Source organism: Eumetopias jubatus, unplaced genomic scaffold (assembly GCF_037043125.1).
Source record: "Eumetopias jubatus isolate StellerSeaLion01/CBP00866 unplaced genomic scaffold, mEumJub1_p1.0 scaffold_4, whole genome shotgun sequence".
Classification (NCBI taxonomy): domain Eukaryota; kingdom Metazoa; phylum Chordata; class Mammalia; order Carnivora; family Otariidae; genus Eumetopias; species Eumetopias jubatus.
Window position 1 is genome coordinate 42,422,824 of NW_028274810.1, and position 27,365 is coordinate 42,450,188.

Sequence of the window (27,365 nt, forward strand, 5' to 3'; positions counted from 1 at the left end):
AATGTAAAGGGATAGGTAAGAACATTGAAGAAGATAATCAGAGCTATTAATGGTTAAGACGATAGGAAAAGCTTCATTGGAGGAAAATGACCGCCCACTTGTAGCTATATGCATGCATCTGTCTAGTTACCTGACTTACTTAGGGCCCTGAACAAGCAGACACATTAATTGTAGTTATCAGGAAGACCGCAACACACATCTCTTCCAATTACTCTTAAAACTAGCAATGGGAAAAGTACTTTTTTAGACCTAATTCACAAAACATAAAATGCCAAAACTGGTAATGTTCATTTAGATAACAGAAAATACACACACTTAAAAAGTTATCCAGTCCCGGGATGACAATTCAGAACATTACATTTGGGTTCTCATAGGCAGGGGCTGGGGTAAACTACTTTAAGGAAGCCACAAAGTCAATTTTGGTCAAAAGATGGATGTTGTTGTTAATTATAAGATGACCTCAATAAAACTGGCCCTGGACACATACAGTGTCAGGTTATTAAGTGTAGTCACAACGGAATTTTACGAACAATCACGTTTTTAAGAGGCAAAGGGCAGTCGTGATTTCACAGCCTCATCCACATTACACAAAAATACCGAAATCAGCTCGAGAACTAAAAGGCCTCTAGCCCGAATTCACCCCACTTGTGATAAAACAGACCTGCCAATCTATAAGTAAAATACAGGGACACTTTACTACCCTGAAAATCAGGACGAGATCCCGCCAGGCCGGGCGGACGTTTTCGGAAACATCTCCGCTTGGCGTCCCGGGCGCGCTTCTACCAGGCACACTCCTGGTTGCAGCGCTCTCGAGATACGGTAGCGTCGCCCTTACGCCTGTCAACGTGACTCCCTTTCCCATGGATACACAGAATGACCCTTGGCGCAAAATTCACCCACAGTCCCTTCCCGAGTCTGCAACCAATAAAAAACAACTACTCTTTCTTCAGGTCTTAAGAAACGCACGCCAACCGGGGTCACCGCGCCAGTATCACCCACCACCCCGGAAGTACAAGCAACACGGCTTCAACAAGAGAATGCGCGTAGAGGGGGCGCCAAAATAAATCCCACTCTCGCGATATCTTAAACACAAGTCTCGCGACATCCTTCTGCTTCTCCTTGTTTTTTAGCTCCACCCCCACACCAGTTCGTTGCTTCAAAACACCGCGAGATTTTCTCCTTTCAATCTCCGCCCCTTTACGGCACGATGGTCGCACAAGAATGTGATACAGGCTCGACGGCCGCCATTTTCTTTCTTTCTTAGCAGTTGGCTGAGGGAAGGTCTCTGCGAAGAAGCGGCAGCGGCCACTATAGCGTAGACATGGCAGACTACTCAACAGTGCCTCCACCTTCTTCTGGCTCAGCTGGTGGTGGAGGCGGCGGCGGTGGTGGTGGAGGAGTTAACGATGCTTTCAAAGATGCGCTGCAGAGAGCACGGCAGGTAAGTCTGGACCGCGCGGCGGGATCCCGAACGCTCATGGTAATTGGCCGCTGGCTGTGTAGGCCGCTACTTCTTCGCTCATGAGGAAGAGGAAAGAAGTGCCCTTCCGGGCTCTGAAATGTGAGGAGACTTATGGTTCCCCACGTTGGTGATAGAGTTTGGAGGCTGGAGCTCGGTTTTGTGTATCTTGGTGTCTAAGCCACTTAGAACCCCAACGCGTGTTACGCATAGATGGCTTTAGGTCTTTAGCTTCTGCGGCAGTCGCGCTTCTTTCTCTGAGGAGTTAGCTTGGCATTTTCTTTTTTTCAGAGTGAACATTCTCCTCCATGGGATAAAGCGCGCGTAGTTTTTACACAATAGTATGGAAGGTTCTGGTAATGAGTTTGGGAGAGGACTAGGGTCTGTCCTCAGGAGCCATAATAAGGGAGGGATATGTCAGTAAAGCAGTCTTTACAGTTTCCAGCTCATTCGAGCTCTGTCGAAATTAATCTTTCGGTATCATTCACTTTCATTATCTACAAGGAAGAGACTTAAGAGAGCACTAGTATCCCGTGTTGGAATCCTTCCTCGGAGCAGGATTTATGTGTCAGTGTGTTACCAGTCCTTTCCCCTTATTTCTCAAAATGGCTTCAGGCCTATTATACCCGAAGTTTCAATTTGAATCTGCCTCTCTGTTCAGAGTCGTAAACTGACCAGACCTCTTTGTATTACGTAGGTGCGTACATTTGCCTTGAAGGCAGTTCTTTTCCAAACGAAAGCTGTTTAAAAAGAAAAAAATTACTCCAGGAAATTTAAAGGCTACTTAATTTGAACTTTATTAGATGGTCCCTTAACGTAACTATAACTTAAAAGGTATGGAGTTATATGTAAGCAAAATAATTTTATTCTCGTTACGACATTTTTCATATTAGGTGCTAGACATTTTTAGATTACAGCGTTAAGCGAACGGGAATCAGAAACTGATTTTGTGGTATGTTTTGTTTGCGTTAGGAGTTAACGTTGTTAACCTTTTTCACCCTCCAGTTCCATTAAAGCATCGTTTGAGTCAAACTGCGTAAACTCTGTAATAATGTAACAAATCGTTTATTTTTATAATGTGAACACATTATAATTAAACTTACCTATACTTGTGTATGATCAGAAAGTCAACAAAAAAGTCACCATTAATACTAATTGTGCAGCTTTTTCACATTTTTGGAATAGCGACTGAAACACATATATAATGACATAAATTGTTGGTTATTATTAGATTGGTTGAAAGACTCACCTGAATTATTTTATTCGACCAATGTATTGAAATTAATTCGTGCTGCACATTGTACTTAGATATTAGAGTTTTTTTTTTTAATGTGTGAATTGTATTTCTGCCCTAGGAAGTGATGATACAATCAAGGAACCAAATGCAAATGAATAGTAGTATCTGATTAATACTTTCAGAGAGGAGTAGACAAAAATGGGCACCGTTAATTTATCCACGTGTTCTGTAAACATTTATAGAGTTCCTGCTGTGAGTCAGGCACTGTACACAACACCAAAGAGTGGGGTGCCTAACTGCCAAAGGACTGATATTTTAAGCAAGGCATTAAAGAATGAGTGAAAGTTTGATAAGTGGAGAAAAGAAGCATGTGCAAAGGTATGAGGGTTTTTGGAATGACAGGAACCCAGGAATGAAGTCACTGGAGGATAATGATGGTTGGGGGAAAGAGGGTGGAAATTGAGGTGAGTACAGATGGACACAACTTCTGAAAGACTTCATGTTGCCATGCTTTAATTAAAAATTGGACTTCATTATTTGGCTAAGCTGTAATTTCCTAATTATGTTAGATGGCTTAATTTTTAAATACAGAAATTGTCCTCAAACTGTGGATTTCTTGTACTCACTTTTTATGCCAATAGGTCAGCTGCCTCAATGCTCTTGCTGTAATGATATGATTTTTATAGATGTCTTGCTGTAATAATTTGATTGTTTCTTTACAGAATTGATCTTAAGCCTGAGATTCCTAAATTTAGCTTTTGAGTTGAATTTCCCTTTCTGATTACATTTGAAGATGCCTCCATATGTCAGTTGTAGCTGCTTGTCTGATATATATAAATGGAATACAGAGAGGAGTACTTGGACTGACGAAACAAGTTAGGTTAATGTCTGAACTACTTTTTCCTTATCTATATTAAAAGCATGCTGGATTATATTTCCAAAATCCCCGTCTAACTTTAAGTTTCTTTTCTTTGTCCAGTGTATTATGCTGTGTTCTTGGAAGGAGGAGGTATAAGAACAGCTTCTTGCCCTCAGAAAGCTGTGTACTAATGGGGATGCTATTGGCTTTTTTTTTTTTTTTTTAAAGATTTTATTTATTTATTTGAGAGAGAGAATGAGAGACAGAGAGCATGAGAGGGAGGAGGGTGAGAAGGAGAAGCAGACTCTCTGCTGAGCAGGGAGCCCGATGTGGGACTCGATCCCGGGACTCCAGGATCATGACCTGAGCCGAAGGCAGTCGCTTAACCAACTGAGCCACCCAGGCGCCCGATGCTATTGGCTTTTTTAACTGGACGGTTCTTTGTTAATGCAGGACAAATGATTACTACCTAGCTCATTTTGCCATCTGGTAATTTAGACCAAGTTGCTCAATCATTTTTCCAGAGAATTCCAATGGCTTATTTTTTAAATGTGAAATTTCCAAATTTTTAAATACCCTCTGAGCTAAATTCAGCACAGGGGCACCAGATTGCTTCTCTAGTTTAGGAACCACTTGAGAGATTTATATTTGTGTATTTCAAGCTGTAACTCCAAAGGATGGGGTTGGGATTCTTTGGTTAGGACTTTGGTGATCACACTAAACCAGTTTTGTCTCTGAAATACTGGAAAAGCAAAATGTATCTCTCTACCTTTTTTTTCCTTGACGTTATGAAGATAGAAGTGAATCAGGCTGGGACTCCATGATTGGTAGAACACAAATGAAGCAAGAGTATCAGCCCTGATTCTTTAGCTTCTAAACAGCTATTAGTCTTTAAGTACTCAGTTATTCTTGAAATCTCTTCCTTGATTAAAGTGATTCAGGCTGCATTATGTTTGAATGCAATGAAAATTTTATAAAATAGAATTGTTGACTTTTCAGTTACCAATAATTTCTGCTGAAAACGAACACTTGAGTAGGGTTTTTGGGTCTTTGTTTTTGTTTTTGCTTTTTTTTGTTTGTTTCTATATTTTGTGACAGGATAGCAAAGCTTGATCATGATAAAAAATTCCTCTGTTGTAGGAGGGCACAGTGTTAAAAAAAATGGTTGTTAGTATTTTTACTAAGAGCGCTTCTTAATGTCTTTGTACTCTTTCTGAATTTTTAAAATGGTGTTACTGATTCTTTTGAATGAAGCTTTCATTTTCATTTGGATAGTTTTAGAACTATTCAATGAATAATGGATAATAGGGAGGTATAAATAAGTATCCTTTCTATATGCGGAAGTTCCTTGGGAGTTCAGGGAGTGGTGTTGTGCAAACTCATGCAGCATTTATAAAAGCTAACTGCAGAAGGTATTCACAGCTTAAGATCATCAGTAGTTACTATCCTGTCTGGCTTTCTTTTCTAAAATCAGTGCCAGGCAGTGTATTTAAGTTCTAAGGAACAATTCAGATGTTAAGCCTTTAAAACTTAAGGGTGGAAAAGCAGTTGTTTTCAGGTATTTCTTTCAGAAAAGAAATAAGATTTTAATTAATTGCTCAAAGACATGGAATAGGCTTTTGAGAAAGTGAAAGGATGATTAAGGAAGGTTAGATTGAGCCTTTTTTTTTTTTTTTTTTCAAGTAATCTCTACACCCGATGTGGACCCTGAGGTCAAGAGTTGCATGCTCTTTGAGGCAGCCAGGTGCCCCCAAAGCCTTTTTTAAATCAAGCATTTTAATAGTTAATCCTGATATGCTTTGTGAGGAAAAGGGAAATCTGGAAACCCTGGGAGGTACAGTTGGGAACTGATACATATTCAATTTTAAGTGATATGTAAGTGGATTTTAAGACTCAAGTCGTTGAATATACTTATCCTTTCCAGTTTTCTAATTATAATGAAGCATGAAGCAGTTGGTTTAGTTCCACATCAGGATTCCTTTGGGGGAATTCTAGGCAACAGAAGTTCGAATTTTCTGTGTAATTTTTTAACATGGAAAATTTCAAACATACTCAAAATTAACAATAATCTGATGAACCTCCAATGAGCGTATCATTCACCTTTGGTGATTACCCCTTCAGAGTAATTAGCATGGAGCTATGTAGAAATTGGGACATCTCCACCATTGACTTACCATGTAACCTGGTTAAGTTCCCTCTTGAGATTTTTTCTGCTGTAAAATGGATCATTATCTCATGAAGTATTCTCACCTCTTAGGGTTGTTTGATGATTGAGTGACAAAATGAGTATAAAACATATAGTATGGAGTTTGGCCTATTGCTGGCACTCAGCAGTATTAGTTCCATATTTCTTTCCATAGAAAAATGGAGTAAATACCCACTGGTTGTGTCCTGCCTTGTGACTTGAGGCTGCTATTTTTTTATATGATGTTTAGTTAAGTGCAAGCAATTATTTGCCCCACTCTAAAAAAAGTCTAAGAATCTGTAGCTGAGACTTTTCTTAGAGGTACAGCCTCCCAGACTTCTCCCACCCCCATGTTCCTGTAGAACAGGATTGTCTGATAGAAATATGATGCAAATCATATATTTTATTTAATGCAGCATACCCAGAACGTTACCATTTTGACATGTGTGCAATATAAAAAAAAAACAAAAACAGATGCTTTCCACTCTTTATATTTGATTCAAGTTTTCAGTATCCATTTGTGTATTTAACACTTCATTTGGGCTAGCCAGATAACCATGTGTGGCTAGCATCTACCTTATTAGACAACACAGTCTTAGAATCCCATAAGGTGTTCACATTCTCTGTGCCTACAACACATTTTTTGAAGAGTCATGGGAAAGAGCCATGGAGAAGATAGAATTAGGACCACATTTTCCCCAAAGCTATTTATTTATTGGTCAGTTGATTCTGAAGATTCCTGATTACTTCTTCGTTTGTTCTTACAGAGATTTATCAGAAGCTTAATTCCAGCTGATTATGTTTTAACTCTTTGAAGTTATTACTGGTAGTGATACATTGATCTGTAATTTTTGTTTTTCTTTGAAATGAATTTTTTTGTATTAGATATTTACCATATGTATGTATGAGGAAATACAGCACTGAATAGTGTATAGTAGATATGTTATCCTTAATGATGGTGTGCTTTTGTTTTTTAAGATTGCAGCAAAAATTGGAGGTGATGCTGGTACATCACTGAATTCAAATGACTATGGTTATGGGGGACAAAAAAGACCTTTGGAAGATGGAGGTAAGTTATAGTCATAAGTATTTTAATTGTTTTATACACAGGTTAGTTGAAGGTGATTTTCAATATTTTTCAAATGTTCTTTTATTAAAACATTACTTTTATAATAAGGTTCTTAAAATTGTAAGGTTTATATTGGCCTCAGGAGGAAGGGGGGGGGAGACCTTAGACAAGGTAGGTAAAATTTTGAGTCAATCAGCCAGTTTTGTCTTAGTAGAAAACAACATTTTCTCTCTTTGAGGATTGTGCCAGATTGACAGTTTGCACAGACATCTTGTTAATATACTGAAAAGAACAAAAATATAAAATGTTTAGAAGACATTTCACTGGTTTTTCTCATCATACGTGAATTAATCTTTATATGCTATGTTTTCATTGTTTTGCTATTTCAGATTTGACTTTAAAGGTTGATGTTGCTATAGCTTGCTACTGTAGTGTGTTGCAGGTTATACCTTTTTTTATGTTACTTTTTTTGTTTTAGTACCTTGTTTTGTGTTTCAGGTTTAACTCAAAATGTGGCTTAAAACAGATTTACAGTGCTTTGTATTTTTTAAAAAAACGTAATTGTTGAAGCTTCTGAACTTAGAAGTCTGCAAGTTTTTTTTTGTTTTAGATGTATGAACTTTGATACATTTTCTTTTTGCCCTTTTATTTACTTAATTTTTTTTTTTAAGGAGGATTCTGAATGAGCCTATAGAATGTATTTGTAGCTTTTGACCAGGTGTACTTGGTTTCCTTTTATTTAAGTGTCTTTCACATTTATAGTGAGGTTTTAATATACAAAAAAATGAGCTAATGATGCTTCAGATGTTGTATGTAATGTATTCTTTTTATTTTATGTGTAGATGGCTCTTGGACAAGTCCGAGCAGTACAACACACTGGGAGGGAATGCCCTCTCCTTTTAAAGGCAGGAATTTTTATTTATTACCTGTGTTTAGTATGTAAACGTGAAATAAACCAGTGGATTCTTAAATGGACACAAATAATTCTTGGATTATGTGTCTGAATTTTTGCTGCACAACATTCTGATGTTTAATCATTTAAGTTTGAAGGGGGGAGGAAAATGTAGTACTTTTCAGATGTAGGTTGTCTATTCTAAGGTATGCATTGTATTCATCTGTGTAAAGGATGTAGATGAAGGTAGTCATGTAGTTGCTTTGAGTTTTTCTGCTGAAGCGTATGCCGTGAAATGTTTGGTTAGGAACAATAGAATAGTTTAGATTGAGATTGCCTTGTAATGTGATTTTTTTATTTATTTATTTTGCATAGCCTTGTGGTCACTGTCAGATACACTCAACTTTGATATGTCAAATTTTCACATTTTGATAGGTTCTGTTTTTCTTCCAGTCTTCAGTTCCTACAGTGGGAAGCATCATTAGCCTTTAGCATGTGATATTTTGCTAGTAATGGACCTAAATACTTTGTCTTGTATCATTCTAAAGTGCTTAACATACATTAAGGTCAGTGATTTGATACAATCAAAAAGAATTTTTTTTAAATGTCTGTGCATCTTTTAAACATGAAAAGAATGAAAGAAATGTAATGTTTCTTTTGATTACTAAGAGTTTGGGATAAGTTTTGGCACTTTTGGTTCAAATGATCAACAATTATCCTCAGCTATTTCAATAAGTGTTTACATTGATATTTATTCTTGCTTGGGCACTGGTTAGCTAAGTCTTATATTTGTATTTATTGGCAAAAAGTTAAAAGGCTCTTAATTTTGCAGATCAACCAGATGCTAAGAAAGTTGCTCCTCAAAATGACTGTAAGTATTTTAAATTGGGTTAAAAGCTAAAGTAACTGGATTTTATTTTAAAAGATTTTATTTATTTATTTGAGAGAGCACGAGAGGGAAGAGGGTCAGAGGGAGAAGCAGACTCCCCGCTGAGCAGGGAGCCCGATGTGGGACTCGATCCCGGGACTCCAGGATCATGACCTGAGCCGAAGGCAGTTGCTTAACCGAGCCACCCAGGCGCCCAGTAACTGGATTTTAATATCAGGGTTTTCTGCCTGGATTTTGTTGGGTGTCTTTGGAGTTAGTTGATGGCCATGAATATTTTAGAATGAATGTCTTTGTAAATATTACTTCCTGTCTTCATAATCTCCCACTTCAATTATGTCCAGGTATATAGTAATAAGATTTGATTGCTAAATTATTTTCATATTCAATTTATTTTATAACTCCATTTTTTAACCTAAGCTTGTGCCCCTTGAGAAAGAACAGTTTCTGTGTCATTGCTAAAAATACCTGCTATTTCACCGACTTTCTTACCCATTGTCAATGTTTATTTAAGTATTTTGCATACAATTTTACTCTCAAAGGTGGTGTTCTCTATGTGTATGGGAAAAAGTATTGCTTGATAGGATTGTATTATTAAATATGTGTGAACTTAAAAGTTTTCATTTTATTTGATTTTTTGGTAGCTTTTGGAACACAGTTACCACCGATGCATCAGCAGCAAAGGTATAGTGAAATGCTTTTCAAAGAGTACTTTGCAAGATTTAGTTCAACGGTCTGTAAAAACACAACGAAGTTAGCGTATAGTGAATATGTGTCTGTATTTTTTTTTGTATATTCATTTCTCTCCACTTAAGTTGATACAGAATGATCATTTTTCCTTTTGAGTGAGATGCATTTGTAATTTGGAAGGATGGGAAGAATTAGCCACATATTAGAAGAACTAAAGTGAATGAAAATAATTGTTAAAAAAACATTCCCTGAACTCCACCCCAACTCCTTTGCAGTTCATACCTTCAGACTGTTCATCTACCATACCCTCGTCACTTGATGTCTCACCTTAAGATTCTGACTTGAACTACTCAAGCTGTATTTTGACTATGAATATGTGCCTGAAAACCTAGTTTAAGCCATTAGATGTCCATTTTTATTAGATTACCTTTTATATGTAAACAAATTCTCTTTCTTTGAAGGAAAACGTTAGTTTTTGTCTTTTGTTAGCAGGTCTGTAATGACAGAAGAATACAAAGTTCCAGATGGAATGGTTGGATTTAGTAAGTAGCCTAATTTTTAAAGCTTTGAAAACAATCAAAACATACTTTACAGTCTTTTAGCAAATAATTTTTTTTCTTTTTTCTTTACCTAGTAATTGGCAGAGGTGGTGAACAGATCTCACGCATACAACAAGAATCTGGATGCAAAATACAGATAGCTCCTGGTAACGTTCTCTTGCTATTTTCAGAGTGACTGGAAAACTAGGATATTTTTTTTAAGTAAATACTAAAAATGATGTTGTAATCTTTTCTTGGCCTAAAATATTTTTGGTGTTTTTTAATTGTAGACAGTGGTGGCCTTCCAGAAAGATCTTGTATGCTAACTGGAACACCTGAATCTGTCCAGTAAGTATGAAATCATATGCCTGAGGCCAGCCCCTCTTTCCTGCTGAAGAAGGACATTGCCCCTAAATAGAACTGATACTCTCCTGCACTATTAGTTTTCCCATTTTCTAGGTAATTTCTAACAAGGTATAAAGATGATTGAAAATCCCTCCCATCAAAACAAAACCTGTTCTTGAACCTCACATTTTTATTTCTCTGCCTACTTACACAATAAAACTCCTTAAAAGGGGTAGTTCTCTTTGCCATATCATTTGCATCTATTTTCATTTTGTCTTGAACTTGTATGAATCAGACTTTAATTCCCGTGGTTCCATTAAAATTGTTCTTTTCAAGATCACAAATGGCCTCTGCATCATTCCACCTATCAACATTGTTTGACACAGTGAACTACTTTTCTAGAGATATCCCCTCCCTAGCTCCTCTTTCTCAGGCATTCTTGGTTGTCCAACTTTATCTTCCTGGCCTTTCAGTATGAAAGTGCCACAAAATTCAGTCCTCCTATTGTCTGTCTACATGTACTCTTTAGATGACTTTATTTACTCTTTTATAAACTTTTTTTTTTTTTTTTAGATTTTATATATTTGACAGAGCGACAGCAAGAGAGGGAACACACAGGCAGGGGGAATGGGAGAGGGAGAAGCAGGCTTCCTGTTGAGCAGGGAGCTGGATGTGGCCTCGATCCCCAGACCCTGGGATCATGACCTGAGCCAAAGGCAGATGCTTAACGACTGAGCCACCCAGGCGCCCCTATAAACTTTAATATATCGCTTTACATATTATAAATTTTATGTACTCCTAAATTTTTATTTTCAGCCTTGCTCTCTTTTTCTAAATTCTAGATTCCTGTCAAGCTGCTGACTTAGTATCTTTTTGAGGGGGCACCTCACCTGGTTGCACAGTCAGTTAAGCGCCCGACTCTTGGTTTCAGCTCAGGTCTTGATCTCAGGGTCGTGAGGTTGGGCTCCGCACTCAGCACAGAGTCTGCTTGAGACTCTTCCTCTTCCTCTGCCACTTCCCCACCCCCATCCCTGCACATGGGCACTCACTCTAAAATAAATCTTTTTAAAACTACATTTATCTTTTTCTTGTCCTTCATTTATCCATAAGCAACTCTTTGGTCTTTTTTTTTTTCATAATTTATTTGGAATCCAGTCTCTTCTTGCCACCCTCTATACTATCACCTTGTCTATGACCATTTTTTATATTTCAACATGTTTCCATTCTTTTTAGCCTTGTTCAGCAATAGTCTATTCTTAGTAGCATAGACATACGATCTTTTTAAAATGTGAATCAGTTCATATCATTACTTTGCTCAAATCCTCTAATGCTTCACCACTTCGAGTAAAAGTCAGCATCTTTATCATGGCCTGATTTATCTGCCACCTTTCTCACTTCGTTTTTTACCATTCTTCTTCCAACTCTGTTCAAACCCCATTTAGCTTCTATTCTTTCAGCACACCAAGTATGCTTCTCATCTGAGTCCTTTGCAATTTCTCTTAATTCTCTCTGGAACATTTTCCCTCTGATATTTTCATAGTTACTTTCCCTCTTCCTTTACATTTTTGTCAGAATGTCTCCTTATCAGTAAAGTCTTTTATGTCTGCTTTGCATAAAATAGCATACCTTTATGCACACACATTCTGTCCCTCTTACCCTGTTTTGATTTTGTTTATAGCACGTAACCAAACGTTGTTTTTAGTTACTTAAGGTGAGCTAAACCAGCAGGAACCCTGTATGTTTCATTCAGTGTTGTAACTCTATTACTTAGAATAGCACCTGGTATGTACTTAACATTTCTTAAGTATTTTTGAATGGATAAATAAATTTTAATGTGTGAGTGACCAAAGTGATGTCTTAAAATTGGAAATACATCATTTAGTTAATTGGCAAAATAGTTTAATTCTGAGATAACTTTAGAAGTAGAGTGGGGAAAAAAAGTAGAGTGCTACTTCTTGGAAATTTAGGACTATCCTCAAAAATACTGCAAATTACATACCTAGAAAATTTATTGTATAGTTTCATTCTTTGTTCTTGATGGCATTTTCTCTTAATTAAAATTGTTAAATTAGCTTTAAGCCACCTAAACCTGAATTGGGATGGGAGAAGTACCTGCTTAAGTTATTTTTTATTTCTCTGTTTGAATAACCTTTTGAGTATGCTATAACTTTTTGTTTGACTCCTAATTTGTTAACAGATCAGCAAAACGGTTATTGGACCAGATTGTTGAAAAAGGAAGACCAGCCCCTGGCTTCCACCATGGTGATGGACCAGGAAATGCAGTTCAAGAAATCATGATTCCAGCTAGCAAAGCAGGATTAGTTATTGGAAAGGGGGGAGAAACTATTAAACAACTTCAGGTATTACTTTGTAAAATTACTTTTCATCTGTTTTGAAGCCAATTTCCTTCCACTCCCCTTTTGTTAAACATACAATTTCTTTGATTAATAGGAGCGGGCTGGAGTTAAAATGGTTATGATTCAAGATGGACCTCAGAACACTGGTGCTGACAAACCTCTTAGGATTACAGGAGACCCATACAAAGTTCAGGTAAACTTAAGTTTATATCTTACATAGAAGGATCTGGGGGCAGAATGGGCAAAACACATATGAATAATTAGTGTTTTGAGACATGCTTTGTAAGTTGGGTGTTTTGTGTTTTTGTACTTCAGCAAGCCAAGGAAATGGTGTTAGAGTTAATTCGTGATCAAGGTGGTTTCAGAGAAGTTCGAAATGAGTATGGGTCAAGAATAGGAGGAAATGAAGGGATAGACGTAAGTAAAAATACCCATGCAGAAATGGTTGTATGCTAACTGATAAATATATGTGGATTCCCTCCCCCCTGCCAACCGTCCCCCCTCCCCCCCATAATTTATGCCTTAGAGTGCAGAATGTATATCTTGTTACCCTATTTGATGCAATCATAATACTGTATATACTTTTATGATTTGAGGTGGATTAATTTTCAGGAAATTACTTTCCTTAATACCTAGTCATCTTTGTATAAGGTCCCCATTCCAAGATTTGCTGTTGGCATTGTAATAGGAAGAAATGGAGAGATGATAAAAAAAATACAAAATGATGCTGGTGTTCGAATTCAGTTTAAGCCAGGTGAGTACATATATTTCATTATCTATGTATTAGTAGCAATTAACTTTTTAACACACATTTGTTGCTAACTCAGTCCAATTTGTTTCTTGGTTTTGAAGATGATGGAACAACACCTGATAGAATAGCGCAAATAACGGGACCTCCAGACCGATGTCAACATGCTGCAGAAATTATTACAGACCTTCTTCGAAGTGTTCAGGTTTGACAGATGTTAATATTTTCATTGTTTCATTTTTATTTAAAAAATGTTTTCCTTCAAGTCTGAAAGGGTCCCCCCTCCCCTTTAGTTTTATTTATATCAGAATCTGTCAGGATACTTTGTTAATAACTGGAAAGTTTAAGTTGCTTTGAGGTAGACATCTTGGAGTGGGAAGGTAGGGAAGGTAGCTACGTGAATTGTCTTATTCATCCCAGTATAAAAAGAATAAATGGTGGGTATTGTTGACTATTTGGGCCACGTCATCTCCCAGCCTCTTGAATTTCTGGTATAGGAAAATGAAGGTTGTGGAAGATAGACATGTGATGACTTTATCATGGAAAGAAGAGTATGATTCTATGCTGACTTTCCTTCTTCCTCTTTTTTAGGCTGGTAATCCTGGTGGACCTGGACCTGGTGGTCGAGGAAGAGGTAGAGGTCAAGGCAACTGGAACATGGGACCACCTGGTGGACTACAGGAATTTAATTTCATTGTACCAACTGGGAAAACTGGATTAATAATAGGAAAAGGCAATGTATTTTAAACTCTTATTAATGTTTTGATGTGTGGGTAAAAATTTAACACATGGCCGGATTTTTCTATATGCTTTTTCTGTTGTAAACCAGTAGCAGTGATTTTTCCTTTGCTGTATCTTATGTTGATTTCTAACAAAAACATAAATGAAGGGCCTTATATATAAAATAAAAGTGGGATTTGAATCACATTGGCTTCTAGAGAGGGGACCAACAGTTTTAATTATTAGTGTAAGAAATTTTTCCTGATTCATATCTTATTAAAATTTAGAATTTTTTGTAAGTGTGTTAGTTTATGTTACTTGTAAAAGCAATTTATTTGAGCCAGATATTTTAAGTTACAGTTTTTTTTGTTATAATTCATTTTAAGGTTGGGTGTAGGTATACTGATTTATGTCTTAAAACTTAAATGCGTTTTAGGAGAAGTATGAATGCTTTATATAACTTGATTTAAAGTGTAAAATAAATGGGAAATCCCCCAAAAATATGGCCAGATGGGATACTGCTCAAAACTTTTTTTTTTAATGGCCCTTTTGTGACCATTTTCTTTTGGATAGTTCCTTTTGTATCCTTTGAATCTTTAGAGAAATTAATGTGTTTTGATTTTAGGAGGTGAAACCATAAAAAGCATAAGCCAGCAGTCTGGTGCAAGAATAGAACTTCAGAGAAATCCTCCACCTAATGCAGATCCTAATATGAAATTATTTACAATTCGTGGCACTCCACAGCAAATAGACTATGCGCGGCAACTTATAGAAGAAAAGATTGGTGTGAGTATGCTTTAAACCTCAATTTCTAGGGGTGCGTGGCTGGCTCAGTCAGTAGAGCATGTGAATCTTGATCTCCAGGCAGTGAGTTCAAGCCCCACATTGGGCATAGAGCTTACTTAAAAAATAGATAGGGGCGCCTGGGTGGTTCAGTCGGTTGGGCATCTGCCTTTGGCTCAGGTTGTGTTCCTGGGGTCCTGGGATTGAACCCCATGTGGGGCTTCCTGCTCAGCAGGGAGCCTGCTTCTCCCTATCCCTGACCCCACTTGTGCTCTCTCTCAAATGAATAAATAAAATCTTTAAAACACACACACAACAGTTTAAAAAAACCAAATACATAAATAGATAACCAACCTCAATTTATACAAAGGCCCTCTTAGTTAAATAAGACATTAATTCACATGTTCCTATAATGGCTATACAGAAAAATGCCAATTTCTAGTCTAAGATTATAGGTTTCATCATATAATGGTTACATATAACATAGAAAAGATTCTCCAGCAGTGAAAAATAACCTAATTAAATACACATTTATAAGTATTCAGAACCTCATATTTGGGTGTGGATAAATAAGAAATGGGTAGCGTTACTTGCAGATACGATGTTAGGGTTGGTGGAGGGTTATAGAGTGTACTTGAAGGACATAGTTAATGAGAATTCAGTATTTAATAAGGGGCTTACTTTACTCAACCCTGCTGAGGTAAATATGAGTTATATGCATCCCCCACTTTAGAGTAGAAATTTACAAATCCAACTCTTAGACTGACAATCGCTTAAGGAGTTTTAGATGTGTACTACTTGAATGCTTTCCACCTCTACACATACCACACAGCTCTGATTCAGAATGTCTGGAACAGGGCCCAGCATCTAATTTTAGAAGGATGTTCCAGGTGATTCTGATACATGGCCAAATTTGGAAATTTTTCCTTTAGAAGAGTTTCCTGGTGGTAGTACAAAAAAATGTATAGAGAGTCTTGATTGTGCTTTCTTATAAATGAGGAACTACTAGTGTTTTACCGCATTCTTTTACTATAGGGCGTAGGGGAGCATCGTAAGTTACTAATAACAATTAGAATTTCTTAGGAAAATTCTCCGTGGTGTTTGCCATGCTGTGGATGGGATAGAAAAGAAGTTTGACACTGTATGTTTCAGAGAAAGACAAATATAGATGTACAAAAGATGCTTAAAGAATGTCTCATAGGGGTTCCTGGCTGATTCAGTTAGTAGAGCATGCAACTGTTGATCTCGGGTTGTAAGTTCAAGCCCTACATTGGGTGTAGAGATTACTTAAAAACAAAAAGAATGTATTATAAAAATACATAAAAACATTGTAAGTTCTATGGGATGGACAATAAGTGTTCAAAAACAAAAATAATTTTGGACATGGTAGTGGCAGAGATTGATCCTAGAAAAATGAACACATCTTGGTTTTGGGTTTTACAGTGCTTAGTATTGCATGGATCAAGGTTTCTTCTGGATTGATGGGCAAAAAGATAGGTTATAGAGAAGCAGTTTAGTATGGCGGTTATGAGCATGGACTCTTGGAGTCCCATGTTAGGGTTCAGAATACTCTGAGTCATTTACTGACTTTGTGACCTTGGAGTAAGCTATTTATACTCGTTTGCCTCTCGTTTCTTCTGTAAATGAGGATAACAGTAGCTCCTTTATGGGTTTGTAGGGATTAAATAAAGTGTGTGTCACTTAAAAGAGTGGCACATAGCCCTATAAAAATATTAATACTTTTTCAATAATCCTTTTTTACTTTTTAGAAGGGATGGTTTTTGGATAGTAGAAGTGAGTGATAATGACAAGTTAGAGATTTAAAGGGATAAAGTAATAAAAAGGATTTTAAAAGTCCTGAAGTTTAGCTTCATTATTTTGTAGTGCGAAAATAGACAACCAAATGTGGTTTAAGCAGTTTGCTCCAAAACATCATGAACTGTATTAACTGCATGAAAGCTGTGTTTAGGACAGTTAAATCTAGTCTAGTGGTCTTTACAAGTTGGATTATGAAGAGGAAAATCAACTGAGCTTTATTAATTATGTGGTGTGATATGAATATGAAGATACGGTATTTGGAAAATGATAAAGAGCAAGAGGAAATGAATTTAAATTGTTCACGTAAATGGAGTTCAGTGACACAAAGGTTGTGAAGAGGATAGTTTTTTGAGTGAGAATTGTTAATTTATTAGTAAAGTACCCAGTAGACAATTCACAATATAAGCCCTAAGCAATTTGGGGAATATATCGTCAAGGTGGTTGTCTGATTGTTAGGAAAATAAATGTAGAATGGATGCAGAAAAAGAAAAGCTAGAGACAACATATTTGATAGGCATCCATGATTAAAATGATAAAGGAGTAGTAAAAGAATTAAAAAAGGAAAGGGAAATAACAGAAAAGGGAATAGTCAAAGGAATAGAATGGAAGGTAAAGGAGATGTTTCAATTCTTTGCTGATGCTGTTGATTTTAATGAATTTACATGTCTCAGTATGGTAAAGAGTTTAAGCAACATGAATGAGAAAATGAAGGAAAATCTAAAATATGTTGCTTGTGGCTATATGAAAGGGTAGGAATGGAAGGTTAATTTGGCCTTTGAATTGTTCAGCCATTACCATTTTTCTGATTTTCTGCATCTTTCTGCTTTTTTATAGGGCCCAGTAAATCCTTTAGGGCCGCCTGTACCCCATGGGCCCCATGGTGTCCCAGGTCCCCATGGGCCTCCTGGGCCTCCAGGGCCTGGAACTCCAATGGGACCATACAACCCTGCACCTTATAATCCAGGACCACCCGGCCCTGCTCCTCAGTAAGTATTGAGTTTGGTTCTGGGGTTTTCCCCCCAAAGATTCTAGCTTTTGGTAAATTGTATTTTTATATTGATTTCTATCTTTTCAGTGGTCCTCCAGCTCCTTATGCTCCCCAGGGGTGGGGAAATGCATATCCACACTGGCAGCAACAGGCCCCTCCTGATCCAGGTAAAAGATATTTATCATTCATGTGTAATCTGTATTGTTTGTCATTCTTGTTATCTTCTTAAATTTTCTAGTCTCAACTCTACGTTGTGTGCGTATTTCTGCACTTAACACTCTTCAGCAGGAGTCTTAGTTTCTGGTTTTACCACGTTATATAAGATTGGTGTGAATATGGTCTGTTTTCAATGAACTTTTTTTACTTGCATTTGGCTTTCTGTCCTTTAAAAGTGTAAGGGCAGAGTGCTAAAGGCCAAAACTACAGGAAGAAGTACAACGTCATAGTTTTAAACACCAGTGCCATCAAATGTATAATGTGTCAATTGTGACGTTATCCATGAAAGAGTAGTGTACGTTTATTTATAGAACTATGTGAGTGTTTAATGGAGCATTTAATACTTGAGTATTAAACTTTGAAGTTCTCAAATAAGATATATAAGATGTTTTCATATTCCTGATATGGTAATTTCACATATTCGTAAAAATCAGGGCTGTGTTTAATGTCTGCATGTTAGAACTCAAAAAATACATTTAGTTAAATGTATTCTCTGTTCAGAACTGGATTTTATATGTACATTCTATTCTGTTACTGCATCTGCCATCCTCTAGTTTTCTTTCCATGATGGTCAAAGGAGCGTTCATCGAAACCAATTAACATTTATTTATGATCCTTCTTTCTCATCTACTACCTATCTTTTAGGCCTCTTTCACTGGAGTAGTTTCAAGGAAGGTACTGAATTATGGATTCCTTTCCACACTAGTGTATTTATTTCTTAAAAGAACCTAAATAATTAATTTAAATGAAATTGTTTTAGTGAATTTAATTAAACATTCTGTTATTTAAATGTGGCCCTATATTGTAACATATTTTAATTTCATAGGATGTGTGCTCTTTGGAATATGATGGCACAGCATGACAGTAAGCAAATAACCACAACTTATACTCACTCAAGAAACAACTTGAGTGTGCAGGGATGTGGGTATGCAAAGATTAGTTTACATTGTATAGCAGAAAAGTGCACTCTAAGTGTTAGCAGTGCTGTGATGACTGAGAGTCAAATATAATTTAATGTATAATAGTTTAAACATCTCTTAAGAATGAAAAGACTTTTCCTTCCCTCTTGTAAACTAACTGGGATGGTGTGATTAGGCAGAAAAATCACATAATTTAAGAGATTCAAGAGTTTGAGCAAGTTAAGGGGTGAATTTATATTGGGAAACTTGGATCTGCAGGATTGCACCTTATGAGCACTGTTTGGGTCAGTAACATGATTGAGAAAAATGTTGGGAATCAGAAGTAGTCTCTATCACAGTCAAGTTTTCCCAGTGGGAGTAGTGAAGTCACCACTGTAAGAATTGGTTGATGAATATGGCTTGCAGCATTGCCTTTGGAAAAAGAAGTAACCCATTTAGCTAAAAGATAGCAGCTGGGGTTAGATATTGCTTATATTAGACTTAGCAATATGTAAAAACCAAAATTATTATTAATTTATAAGGTTTTATTCATTTATTTGACAGAAATAGAGCAGGAACACAAGCAGGGAGAGTGGGAGAGGGAGAAGCAGGCTTCCCGCCGAGCAGGAAGCCCGATGTGGGACTCGATCCCAGGACCCTGGGACCATGACCTGAGCCGAAGGCAGATGCTTAACAACTGAACCACCCAGGCGCCCCCCCCCCAAAATTACTTTTTTAGATGAAACTGTTTTAGTGAATTTGATTAACATTCTGGTGTTTAAATGTGGCCCCATAATGACAAAGTCCATATTCTCTGAATTAAAATATTTTTCTTTGAAAAATAAATGGGCTGTTGAGGATTTATGTAGTAGTCAAGAAATTAGATTCAGAGTGAAAGAGACCTAGATAAGCCCTAGTGCTACAACTTTAGTAATTGGGATAGTAAACAAGTTTTTTAATCCCTCTGTATCTTTTTTCTTACCTATAGTATGATAAGTGAAAGATAATCATGTTGAATAATTATTAAATTCTTTGTATTATATGGAACTGTGAGACTGGTTCTCTTATACCCTCTACACATTCAGGAGTACAAGTATCATTTTCTAAAGTCTGTTTTTTTTTTTTAAAGATTTTATTTGAGAGAGAGAGAATGAGAGATAGAGAGCACGAGAGGGAAGAGGGTCAGAGGGAGAAGCAGACTCCCTGCTGAGCAGGGAGCCCGATGTGGGACTCAATCCCGGGACTCCAGGATCATGACCTGAGCTGAAGGCAGTCGCTTAACCAACTGAGCCACCCAGGCGCCCCTAAAGTCTGTTTTATCTCAGTTTCTCTAGACAGAGATGGTGTCAAGTGAAATATTTGTATTAATATACAGGTAATGACACAATTAAGACAAACATTCAACTTAGAAAAGCACTACATTTATTACTTGAGGATGTTGTGGAGGATGGATCATGCCTTAAAATTGTATTACCTTAGACATTGTATCATTCTAGAAATCCTTGCTCCTTTTCTCTCAAACTTACTAAACACCTGAGACTTGCTGCCCATTTGGGATAAAGGCTAAACAGATTTCACATAGATACAGACTCTGGCAAAGGAAATTACATTTTTCTTGATAATATAAACTTAAAAAGACATTATCTATAGTGTCAAATGATATTCTTGATATAAAGGACAGAATCAAGAAGAGGATTTCTGTTTCTGACTGAGAGATCTCAAACTGTTACTGCATGAGTTTTTTATGAAGGATGAAATGAGGGTGCAAGTGCAGAGAAAGCATAACATGGTCTAAGGCCAGATAATGAACGTGGCAACTTCTGAAAAGTACAAGCAGTTTACTGTGACCAGAACTTGAGTGTTGGAAAAATATTGACAAATGGGGGAAGATATGGCTAGAATGGAAAGGATAAGCCAGGGGGTCAGATCATTAAAGATGTTGAGTGATAATGTTGCACTTAAAAAAAGCTTCAACAGCCCTGAAGACTCTATGGAATAAATGAAGAATTTCAAGTAGGGCAGTAACATCAAGTGTATGTTTTAGGATAATTACTGTGAAATATGAGGAGATGAAATATGGCTAAATCTTGTTTATTTTTCAAGATTATGTTGTCTCTACATTGAAAGCAAGACAGGACAGAATTCATAGTTCTAAAATAATTGTTTCTTGTACAGGTTAGTTCCTAGAAATCCTTTTCCTGTAGTCATCTGTCATGTAGAACGGCTGTGCTTGAGGCAAAACCAGTTTAGGAAGAAACCAAGGCCATGGGATGGTTTGAAGCAAAGCATTGGATTTGGAGACAAAAGATCTTTATTCCTATCCTAATTCTGCCACTCAACTAGTTCTCTAAGAACGTCACTTAATCTGTGTACCTCACTTTTCTGTGATTAATGCTAATGATGACAGTTAAAGTAATAGAATTGAAAACGTCCCATTTACTATTTATTTTTGATACCAGTTAATTTGGGGGTCTGTTTATTTACTAGAGTGTGTGGGTGAGAGAGAGAGATTACGGACTTCAGATGCAAACCTTGAACTTGTGTTTATTCTAGCTAAGGCAGGAACGGATCCAAATTCAGCAGCTTGGGCTGCCTATTATGCTCACTATTATCAACAGCAAGCACAGCCACCACCTGCAGCTCCTGCTGGTGCACCAACTACAACCCAAACCAATGGACAAGGTAACTATGGTAATTAAAGAATTTATTTTGTATGTAGAAGTAGAAACTTGTGTTTGGAAATTTCCAATATTTAATTATAGCTTCAGTGAGCAGACTTTCCTTTTTAAAAATAAGTTTGAAATAATTGCAAACTTTCATAAAAGTTTTAGTTGTAAGATAGATTTACAGAACACCCAGGTAACCTAGCTGTTAATATTTTACCTCTCACCTCTGATTTGTCCCATTACCCTGTCATACATGCCCATATCCATTACCAGTAGTTTTTGAGAACCATGTAAGACCAGGCCGTACACAGGAAGTCCCAGTAACCTTAAGTACTCTTTCTGTATTACTCCAAAAATACATTACCATCATACAGCCTGCTATAAAACAGTTAACCTTGATACATCATTACTGTCCCAATGTAAAACCCTTACTCAGATTTCACCAGTTGTCCCATCAGTTTCTCTATTCTGATCCAGGGTCCCATCTGGCAAAAAAGTATAGACCTTTTGTTTTGCGAGATGATGATCAAATCAACATAGGTTCCTTCAACTTTTTCTCACAAAGATGAGGTCATGATCATGAGGTCCTACTTGTTAGTTGGCAGTACCTCCTAAATAATGCTGTGCTCTTGGTGCATTATATCGTGGGGTCGTATAATGTTGACCTGCTTCATCCCTGGAGATGGTAACCATAGTCCATCGGTCATGTTGGTGTCTTGCCAGGTTTCTAGACTATAAAATAGCATTTTTCTCTTTGAAATTAATAAATATTTTTGGAGAATTATACTGAGATTATCTTTTTTCCTCATATCAACTTCTCTGATAACACATTCTTGATTCAGCTACAGCTATGATGATAATTTTTATTTACATCATTTTATATGTTATTAGGTGGTATTGTACTATAAGGAAGAAGTTTTTTTCCTATTTCTATCAGTATGGACTCCTGTTTTACTCAACATGCTGTGGTTTTAAACTATCTTTACTATATGATTATCAGATTGCCCTAGCTTTGGCTAATCAGGAGTACCTTCAAGATGGCTCCTATATCCTTTTGACATGTCTGTTATTCTTTAAGCACATCCTTACTTTCTTGCACAATAAGATGCTTATTTTGTGCTTTCTGGGCTCTAGAATCAGCCATTTTTCCAAGGAGCCCTGATTCCTTTTAGTAAATACCATCATCTAAGAAACCAAACTCAGTGTGTTCATTGCTACTAAGCTATCATTGCTTCTAAATCCTTTCAGCATACAGAGCTAAGAAATTTACCTGTATGTATATCTACATACACATATATGAAACAACATAAATAATCTATATATGTATATAAGGCTATTGTATCTCCTGCAATTCCATTATAATACTTCAGGATTCTTTCTAGCTTTTTCCCTTTCCATGCTTATATATAAATGGTGAAAGACCTATCTTCAGTGTGTTTCCTTATTTAACCAATGAATTTACTTAAATGCTCAATGTGACTACTCTTCCTTCCATTGTGTATAGACAAATTTTCTCTTGACTGCCTCTATACCCCCTGCTTCCTATGTCTTTGGCACGAGCAGGAATCCCACTACCACACAGCACCCTCACTCCCTATGACAGGCCGCTCCCAGTTTCTCCACTCAAGGAACAGAAGGAAAGAGCCAAGAATGTCTTCTGAAACCCTTAATCTTACTATTTGTTGTTTTTTGTTTTTCTTAAGGAGATCAGCAGAATCCAGCTCCAGCTGGACAGGTTGATTATACCAAGGCTTGGGAAGAGTATTACAAGAAAATGGGTATGTTCTACATTTCTTTTTTATACATTTAATTAAACTGCAGTTGAAGCATTTAGTAAATATCACATTAGAAAGGATGAAGACTGAGAAAACCATGTTTGTATCATGTTTTTGTTACTGGGACTTTTTATTTTTAACTTTTAAATTTTGGAGAATAATTGAACGCATTCTAAAATCACTGAACTTTTGGGTGTATCAGGGTTACAGTTAATTCTTAATTTGTGTCACATAACAAGGAAATTTTATTTCTAAATGTATGTGTCAACCACTTAATAATTGAAACTAAAAATTGCCCCATTGGCACATATAACATTGGGTATTACTTGCACTTTTGTCAAAGATAGTTACATATAATAGTAGCCTAACTGGCGTCGGTTAAATTATAGAGTGCCAAGCAAAAATTTGTTGTGTGTGCTATTTTCTGCTGCAAAATAAAACTGACAGTGACATAGTACATTAATTACTTAAATAACATTTGTGTATATGAAAAAGAAAAAGTCACCTAGAAAGGCCATTTCCATTCAGTAACTGTAGAGCACATACCACATGCCAAACATAGTGGAAGAGCTGAGAATGTGATTATGGGCATAATAGCAGGAGCCCCTGCCCTTCTGGTTTTATTCTCATGGAGGATACAGTTGTTAATCAAGTACTTTGCCAGGTATATTACTACAAACTGTTACTAATGAAAAGAACTGTATTTCCACTAACACGTCACATGTACAGCTACTAAGTGGTAGCAGAATTTGAACTCCTTAGAGGGCATAAATCCCAAGTCTATCTCCCAAATTGGCCTTTTCCTGGGACCACTTGGAACTTGATATTATACTCTTAACCTCTGAATAACCACATAAGTTTGAACTTAGCGGGACTACTTAGAAGTAGATTTTTTTTTTACAGTACTGTAAATGAATTTTCTTTATAGTTTTCTTAGTATTTTTTTTCTAGCTTACTTTATTGTAGAATACAGTATATAATATGTAAACATACAAAATAGGTGCTAATCAACTGTTTATGTTATCTGTAAGACCTCTGCTCAGCAGAAGGCTATTAGTAGTTTTTGGGAAGTCAAAGTTACATGTGGGTTTTCAACTGTACAGGGGTCAGTGCCTATAACCCCGAGTTGTTCAAGGGTCAACTGTATTTCTGAACAGATAGTTTTTGCTTTTAGAAGCTTGTGGTGTTAGTCATTTAAAATTAACACATGTATACCACAGCCACTTACCACAAATGAAAGCTAAACAGATAAACTTATCCACCCTTCACTGGAATAGAACGAATCTATAGATGGTATAGATGGTAGAATTTTTCTCATAAGATACAGTCTGTTTGAGATTCTCAACCTAAATTTCAGTGTCTGCCCATGGATGTTTTGTCATCTTACACAAAGAAAAATTTCCAGAAGGGTAGTTATATTAATCTTTTTTGTGTGGGATACATTTGCCTGGTGATAAGGATGTTTTACACAGCGTGATTTCTGTTTAAAGAAAAATTGTTTTTCCTCAAAACAGTATATTCTATTTAGGGTGATCACGTAATTTATTGTCCAGAGTTGGATAGTTTTGAGAATAACTGAGGATGGTATTCTGTCAGGACTTATGGTCACTCTAATAACTTGTATGAAATAGTGTCACCATTTTAAAGATTTGAGCATTTGCAATTAAATTGTTGCAGTTAAATATCATTGGGTCCAACTTACATTTTCACAGTGGTTAATAAACCAGAGATGTTCCCTACGTTAATATTAAAATAAGTAAAAATAGGCCTGTTTGTGGACCTAGAAAATTATTGGGGAATTAGTGCAACTTGTATTTTAGTATATTTTATCATTCATTTGCAGCATGGCCATTAATTACTGTTTAGCATTCTTAATATTTTACTTGCCCAAAGTGAGGGATGCATGTTGAATGTAATCTTTGAGGTCTTATTACCATTCAGATTTTTAAGGATAGACTTTTCACCTTGCCATTCTTTTAATTTTTCATTTTCTACCTTTACTCTGCTGACTGTAAAATTTTAATTTTATAGATACTACGCTGGACTCTGTTGACTCCTTTGTGGAGAAAAATGTTACAGAAATAGTTAAATAACACTATGTTTGGCCTAAGAGCCTCCTTAACCCCCACCTTTTTTTTTTTTTTCCAGTTATGTGTTTTTCTATAGCATGACATTGATCAGCTGTTAATTTATTGAGCAAAGGATTAGTTTAATGATTCTCTCACATGTAAATCTTAAAGGAAATAATGTTAAGTTGCCAGGTCTTTAATGTTAGCTACAAAGTCAATTTATTTTTTCCTTTAAAAGTTCTTTTGTTAAATGATTGGTTGCTTAACTACCTTAATTTCTCTTAGATGCATTACTGGTCCTTAAGATCCTTTTATGACAACTGCGCATAAGCGACCTTAAAGCATAAAACTAATATAGTTCAGTTTTCAAGATTTTTATGTATGTATGTACATGCGTATGTATTTAAAGTAGTCCGTATACCAACGTGGAGCTTGAACTCACAACCCGAGATCAAGTCACATGCTTTACTGAGACAGTTTTCAAAATTTTTTTATTTTTTTAAGATTATTTATTTTAGAGGTGCTTGAGCAGGGGGAAGGGCAGAGGGAAAGAAGCAGACTCTGTGCTGAGCGTGGAGCCAGATGTGGGGCTTGATCCCACAACCCTGAGATGACCTGAGCCGAAATCAAGAGTCGGATGCTTAACCGACTGAGCCATCCAGATGCCCTCAAGATTTTTAAATGAAAGGGAAGAAAGTAATAAAATATTAGGGAGATAAAAATCTTTTATCTCCAAATCTAAGTCCCCTATTGGGAGAGGCCAAGTCCAGTGGCAGAGCTGTGATTTTCTAGGACTCTGGACATCTTAATTCCCAATCCAGTGCCCTCTTTACCAAACTAGGCAGGCTGTCCTAGCTTTTGAAGGCAAATTTCAGCTTTTTCTGTTAACAGAAAATACCCACTAACACTATAAATTTGTCATTGTTCACTTATAAGTAAATAAATCTCTTAAAACAGGAGTTAAGTTTTTAAATTTGTTTCGTTTTCTGAAACAATTCTAAATTTCCTAGGATTAACAACAACAGAATTTAGGAAAGAAATTCATAAAGATGAATTTATTAGAGGGTTAATGAAGGAAATTTTAAGTCTTAATAAGGAATGGCAGCCAACATGGAAGAGTAGGTATTTTTGAAGCTAGAATGAAGGGAACTTTTGTAATAAGTAAACACCCTAAAGAGAGATGAAGCAGAATTTCAAAGTAGAGACTGACAGTTGCCCTTTGGAAGAGGGCTAGTGAAGGCATTTTTGGAAAAGTTGGGAGTTGAGGAAGGCCCTTATATAATGTTAAGCGCTGATACGGTGGACACTGCACCTTTGGTGTAAAGGCCAGGGGATGGGTGGTGGAGGTCGTGTGGTGGGGAACGTGGTTGTGGGAAAGATGCAGGTGTTTAGAGAGAGAATTTAGAGTGAAATCTATTCAAACAGGTTTGGCTCAGGAATGTTACATGTGAACTTGGACAAGTCTCATCTCTTCAATGAAATGAAAGTAAAACCTTATATATTGTAATCCTATATGTAAATATTAAGTAATGTTTTAAAGTATAAACTAAGCTATCTGGCCTTCAACAGTTTTTGAACTAAGGATAAAGGGAGCCAGCTAAGGACATTCCTAAAAGGGGCAGAGGGGCACAAGAGGCTAGGGGATAGCCAAGTCCCAAGTAGATAGGAAGAGTTCTTTCTTTACTTTCAGCAGGGCAAAATGAATCACATTTGTCCACCAGATTGGGGGAATGAGTTAAGTTTTTCCTTGGACACTTTCAAGAAAGGAGTGTGAGGTGTTTACGACTTACCAAGTGTTTGTTTTTCTTAGAGTCTAGTATGTTTACCTTTCACTTCCCACAGAAATATTTGAGTTGGGGGGAGGGTAGGGAACATTTGAGTTTGATGAGTTTTCTTAATGTGTCTCCCTGTTTCTACCATCTTAGTTATTTTGCCTCTAAAATGAGCATCTAACAATGATCAGTTCCTTTTTATAAACCCAAAGTAGAAATTGCTGCTGTCTTAACCCAAGTTTGGCCTTAAGTCAGCAGGTTTTCAAGTGTACAGTTTGTAAGACACATTGTGTAGTTTTATTACTGTTGATACCCTGGGGTATTTGGCAATTGTCTTAAATATTGAAACCTGTTTCAGATTGGCTTTAATTGTGTCTCATAGGATCAAAATGT

At 36.6% G+C, this 27,365-nt stretch overlaps 1 protein-coding gene across 21 annotated transcripts in view; it reads left to right on the forward strand.

Moving 5' to 3' along the window:
* The first annotated feature begins 1,214 nt into the window (after positions 1-1,214).
* Positions 1,215-27,365, forward strand: part of FUBP1 (far upstream element binding protein 1) — a 33,044-nt gene continuing 6,893 nt past the window's right edge. For 6 of the 21 annotated variants that reach the window (XR_015767976.1, XR_015767975.1, XR_015767978.1 and 3 more), the window contains exons 1-19: positions 1,217-1,441; positions 6,719-6,809; positions 7,652-7,714; positions 8,534-8,572; positions 9,232-9,271; positions 9,767-9,819; positions 9,912-9,983; positions 10,107-10,164; positions 12,359-12,521; positions 12,613-12,711; positions 12,834-12,935; positions 13,170-13,272; positions 13,371-13,471; positions 13,858-13,999; positions 14,612-14,772; positions 17,422-17,573; positions 17,663-17,742; positions 21,244-21,381; positions 23,060-23,134. Coding sequence is in view for 16 of the 21 variants with exons in the window: in XM_028102396.2 (XP_027958197.1) it covers positions 1,322-1,441; positions 6,719-6,809; positions 7,652-7,714; positions 8,534-8,572; positions 9,232-9,271; positions 9,767-9,819; positions 9,912-9,983; positions 10,107-10,164; positions 12,359-12,521; positions 12,613-12,711; positions 12,834-12,935; positions 13,170-13,272; positions 13,371-13,471; positions 13,858-13,999; positions 14,612-14,772; positions 17,422-17,573; positions 17,663-17,742; positions 21,244-21,381; positions 23,060-23,134 (1,852 nt within the window). In the remaining 5 variants the exon portion in view is untranslated. Of the gene's footprint in view, positions 1,442-6,718; positions 6,810-7,651; positions 7,715-8,533; positions 8,573-9,231; positions 9,272-9,766; positions 9,820-9,911; positions 9,984-10,106; positions 10,165-12,358; positions 12,522-12,612; positions 12,712-12,833; positions 12,936-13,169; positions 13,273-13,370; positions 13,472-13,857; positions 14,000-14,611; positions 14,773-17,421; positions 17,574-17,662; positions 17,743-21,243; positions 21,382-23,059; positions 23,135-27,365 lie in introns of all 21 variants that reach the window. The other 15 variants (XM_088022381.1, XM_088022380.1, XM_088022382.1 and 12 more) reach the window with 14 other exon arrangements.